General features: G+C 38.9%; 1 protein-coding gene across 1 annotated transcript; it reads left to right on the top strand.

Moving 5' to 3' along the window:
- Positions 1-3,699: 3,699 nt before the first annotated feature.
- Positions 3,700-4,357, top strand: LOC113351112. The gene is made up of 2 exons (XM_026595166.1): positions 3,700-3,849; positions 3,956-4,357. The coding sequence occupies exons 1-2, from the start codon at positions 3,700-3,702 to the stop codon at positions 4,355-4,357; spliced, it is 552 nt and encodes a 183-aa protein (XP_026450951.1).
- The last annotated feature ends 1,148 nt before the right edge of the window (positions 4,358-5,505 follow it).

Here is a 5,505-nt window from a genome sequence, read left to right as displayed (position 1 = left end):
ACATCCTAGATGTAAATCCTATCCGTCCAATAACCATTGGCCCAAAAAACCTAGTTTTTTCCACGCCAAACCGCGCCAAGGCATGCCATGCCACATGTTCCAATGGCATGCCAACCACCTTGCCGCGCCATACCATGCCGGCCTTCCCCATGCGGCTACCAAAACGAAGGCGTGCGACGATCAACGGCCACCCTTCCATCCTGGATGCAAATCCTAGCCGTCCAAGGTCGTCAAACAATGCATGGTAACTTTTGGCCCAAAACCCTAGTTTTGTCCATGCAAAACAGCGCCAAGGCATGCCATGCCACATGTGCCAATGACATTCCAACCACCTTGCCGCACCATACCATGCTGGCCTTCCCCATGCGACTACGAAAACGAAGGCGTGCGACGATCAACGGCCACCCCTCCATCCTAGATGCAAATTCTAGCCGTCCAAGGTCGCCGAAAAACACATGGTAACCTTTGGCCCAAAACCCTAGTTTTGGCCACGCCAAACCGCGCCGCCAGATGTGCCAATGGCATGCCAACCACCTTGTCGCGCCATACCATGCCGGCCTTCCCTATGTGTCTACCAAAACGAAGGCCTGCAACAATCAAAGGCCACTTTTTCATCTAAGATGCAGATCTTAGCCGTCCAAGGTTACCAGCTAACACATGGCAACCTTTGTCCCTAGTTTGGTCGCGCCTAAACAAAGCCAAAACCCTAAATTTTGGCCGCGCTTAAACTGGGCCATATTAAAGCCATACTGATCATACTTTCATGCCACTGGATACCAAACGAAAGGTTACAATAATCAACGGCTACCTTCCTCTTAAGATGCAAAATCTCGATCGTTGAAGGTCACCACCGAGCCGGAAAGTCTCCCAAGCTCAACTTGTCAGAAAACGACAACATGCTACATGTTTTCCACGAAAACACTTGAGACATCAACACATGTCACAAACTGGGGGATGCTCATTGGGTATTAGTTTGGCGGTTTACAGCGTGCGGCGTACACTACGCTCGTTATAATAAAGTGTCATAAGGATGAGGCGGTTAGTAAATACAGGGAGTAATGGTGAAACGCTTTCTTGTATGGAATATCAATTCCAAGCATTACCAGTTACCACCTCCTCCCATTTACTCACCCGTTTTCCATTTCTTAATGAGACCAGAGTACGTTTCACTTCGACTTGTATAAATAGGCATTACCTATTTCCACCGAACAACAAGTTCAGATCAGGAGGATACAACACTCAGAAAACATTTCCTAGCTTTCCATCTGTTAGCTTCCCACTTTATGATACAAGTCGTGAAACAACTACTCTTCCAGAATCAACTATTCTGGTCTCAACACTTTCTTCGCTTCCCTCCCTAAAACCAACCTTTCTCCTTCACTTTATGACCGAAGCAAGTCTGGAACATTCATTTCTTGGTTTAGGCCGGATTTGTACAGAATGATCTCTCGAATCTAAAGTATTCCCTTGCAGTATATTGTTTAGGGTTTAAATTCGTTTCTCACCTACACACCCGAAATTACCAAAATCAGCAGAAACTGTTTTCACCCTCAAACAATAATTAATTAGTAAATATTTATTTATGTGAATAAATCACATTTTAACTTAGGCAGAAATTAAAAGTTATCACAAACACTTTAATATGGTAATCAAATATGTTTGGATTAATAGCCATCTTGCCTAGACAAGGAAACATCACCAACTTGACCAAAAATAGCTTTTAGCCACGTAATTGGGCCCAAGTCCGTGAACTGTTACAAACAGCCCATGGATTGTTTCCTACTAACGAACTTTAATAAATCACTCATAACTTCATCTTTATAACTCGGAATTGAGTGATTCTTGGCTCCTTGGATTCGTAAGATCATCCACTATAACATGAGATTATTTATAAGAATAAAGGTTATTGTCTCCAAGGTCATGAATCAAATAACCTCAAGTATATATACATAAATGTACATTTACCGTCATTGGAATTGTTCCATAGAGTAAGCATTTATCTTGATAGATTAGAAAGGTAGAATTGAACAAGAATCCAAATGAAATCAATCACATACCTTTGTTGATGAAGTAATTGTTGATGTCTTCTTGTAGTCTTCAATCTTCATCCTTTAAGGATAGCTTCGATTCAACTTATTAGACCTAATCTAGTCCGAAACTATCTTTAGTATGCTAAATCAAGAATGCATTTTGGCAACTAAAATTGACAACTAACTTGACATACCAACGTTGAGGATTCAACCGAGCAGTGCTCTAACAATAATCATAATACACCCTCATATTATGAGATATTATTTTTATATTCTAAATAATCCTACACCAGAATAATAATGACGACACATTCACAAACAATATTAACAAAATAGATCATGAATGATTCGACGAATTGCTAACTAGGATCTAAAATGTCTTCTTAAAGTAATAAATAAACTTATTATCTTTGACGGGCTCGAGACACACCTCAAGAAAAGTGTCTTAACATGATCATGATATACCCTCATATTATGAGATGCTTTTTTTATATTCTAAACTAGATTTTGTGCCTGTGCTACGCACCAGACGGACCCCGAATCATCCACCATTATTTTTCATCTTTAATATAATTTAACCATATTCTTGGTACGGTGTGATGTGGATTCACTTCGCCCTGTCGCTTAGAATTTTTGAATTGGTGTGGCTTGGCTTCGCCTCGTCCATATGTAGTCTTGGGATTATTGATTTGGTGTGGCTCGGCTTCGCCTCGCTTCGTCCAGATGCATGCTTAAGATTATTGATTTGGTGTGGTTTGGCTTCGTCTCGTCCAGATGTAGTCTTAGGATTATTGATTTGATGTGGCTCGGCTTCGCCTCCCCCCGTCCCGATGCATGCTTAGGATTATTGATTTGGTGTGGCTAGGCTTCGCCTCGCCTCGAGCTTATGATCTTTGATTTGGTATAGTTCGACTTTTCCTCGCCCCGTACCGATGCATGCTTAGAATTTTTTATTTGGTGTGGCTCGACTTCGCCACGCCCCGTCCTGATATATATTTTTATAGTACATCTTTTATTCGGTGTGGCTCGGGTTCGCCTCGCCCTGTCGCTTAAAATTTTTGAATTGGTGTGGCTTGGCTTCGCCTCGTCCAGATGTAGTCTTAGGATTATTGATTTGGTGTGGCTCGGCTTCTCCTCTCCCCGTCCCGATGCATGTTTAGGATTATTGATTTGGTATGGCTCGGCTTCGCCTCGCCTCGCCTCGTCGCTTAGGATCTTTGATTTGGTACGGCTCGGCTTTGCCTCGCCTCGTCTCGATGCATGAACTTTATATCCTTCCATAGTTTTGATAGCGTTTTTGTTCAATTTTCACTTAGTCACAAAACAATACAAAATCCGATCATAATTAACAAAGGCATCTTGAACAGTGAAACAAAAGCTAGAAGACATTTTTTCGATTGTATTCCTATACTTTTACATGATTTGTGTTCATCTAATTCAAGTTTAATCTCAATGATAAACTCGATTATGTATCTTTTATGTAATTGAAGTGTTATATATCATATGAAAGTAGCTTTTATTGAGAAATCATCAAGCACATTCTTCTCAATTTAAGAAATAAGTTCTTTTCTGCATTTCAAAGCCAAAAAAAACAAGCTTAAATACCTATACAATACTTGATGTCTTCTAGATTTTTTTTTTATGGCTTACTGTTTATTGAACCACAGTTATGGAAGAAAATCAGTTTTTGAGAAATCTTTTAAGTACCATTAACGGAGGAGCTCAAGCAGTAATTACTACCCGGACAAAGTTCTGTCCATTTCTGTCCACTGAGAATGATTTTCTCAATGCAGTAATCGCAGCCTCATATGGAGATTTCGTAAGAAATAGATTCAGAAAACAATACGTCGCTCATGTTGTTATTCTCTCTCTTCAAGATGACAAGATCAATGAAATAAATAAGCGCATCGCGACCCTGTTTCCAGGAGAAGGATCGTGAATACCTGAGCAGGGATTATGTATCTTTTACTGCTAATAATCACACTGAAGCAGTTCAGTTGTATCCTAAACAATTTCTGAACAAGATTGGAAATGCGTACATGCCGCCTCATGAACTAAAATTAAAAATTGGACTGCCAATTATTTTCTTGAGTGGACTAACCAGGGACCAAGACATTGCTGCGGGCACAAGGTTGATTATAACAGATCTACTAGAACATGAAATTGTTGCGGAAGTTTTAACAGGAGCTGCAGTCGGGGAAGAAGTGGTGATAGGAAGAAGTGTGATGAAATCAAGGGACACCATACCACTAACTAGATGTCAGTTTCCGGTGAAAATTTCCTTTGCAATGCACACTGACAGATGCAAGGTCTTACTTGGAGGATGACAATCCGTCATACATTTTCTTTTCAAATACAGTTAAGGAACCATCAAAAACAAAAATAACTATCATCAGAAAGAATGATTTACCAAATGGATACACCATATCCATTGTCCATCAACACAGTCCTGAAAATTCCGGGTCTATATACCGTATAATTCTCCAAGCAATGGCCTATAATGGGAAGGTTAGAGTGATTTGGGTCCTTAATTAGAGTTTTTCTTTATGTTTAATTAGGAATGAGTTTTGCTTTTATTTTTCTTAGAAATAGATTTGTTTAGAAATCACAAACAATTACAACTTTGTTATAGTTTCCCTTTTAGGAAATGTTATGGTTCCCTTTTAGTAAATGTCATATTTAGCCTTCTTTTATTCATTTTTTTTCTTACGCACTTAGACGCACCGCAATTGCCAAACAATAACGCATCTCAGAAGAACCTGCATTTCCCTGTATTTTCAAGGACACACTTGCATGCTTCTTTGACGAACCTGCATTTTCCTCATGTTCCTTCACAAACACATTCCTCCTGAGATTTTCTTCTCTATCTATATCTGCATGGTTACATAAAACTGAGCAAACGCTGGACTGATAGTAGGAAAAATAAATGAAGACTACAAAGAAAAAAAGAAAGAAATTACACCCTGTTATCTAAGCCAAATGTAAGCGATCTTTAGCCCAAAAAATTCACATGATGAAACTAGAAAATCTTCATAGTAAAAACAGGCACGAGTATCACTACCTACACGCGGTAATCAAAAGGAACAAAAAAAAATGACAGAAAACAACAGATTCACAAAAAGAAGAACATAGACCGGAACAATATGAAAAGGCGAAGTATACTCATCTTTACCTTGAAGAACTTCACGACAAGAAAAAAAAAAGAGAAATACAAAGACGACGAAGAAATTATAGGCGAAAGGGTGTGAATCTTCGATTTGATAAGAATGGTATGGTTTTATTCAAACAACCAAAACAAGTTTAATAATCGGGAATACAGCTAAGGATCCATCAAAACCATAGACAACAAATAATGTTTGCTATTTTCGATCAATTCTTTGTTGGTTGATGAATCAACAATAATAAAATTTTATTAGTATCAATAATTTTGACCCTTTTTTGTTCATTTTATTTTCTTGCACACTTATTGGGACTA

Source organism: Papaver somniferum, chromosome 2 (genome assembly GCF_003573695.1).
Source record: "Papaver somniferum cultivar HN1 chromosome 2, ASM357369v1, whole genome shotgun sequence".
NCBI lineage: Eukaryota > Viridiplantae > Streptophyta > Magnoliopsida > Ranunculales > Papaveraceae > Papaver > Papaver somniferum.
This window is presented reverse-complemented; position numbering and strand designations above follow the sequence as displayed.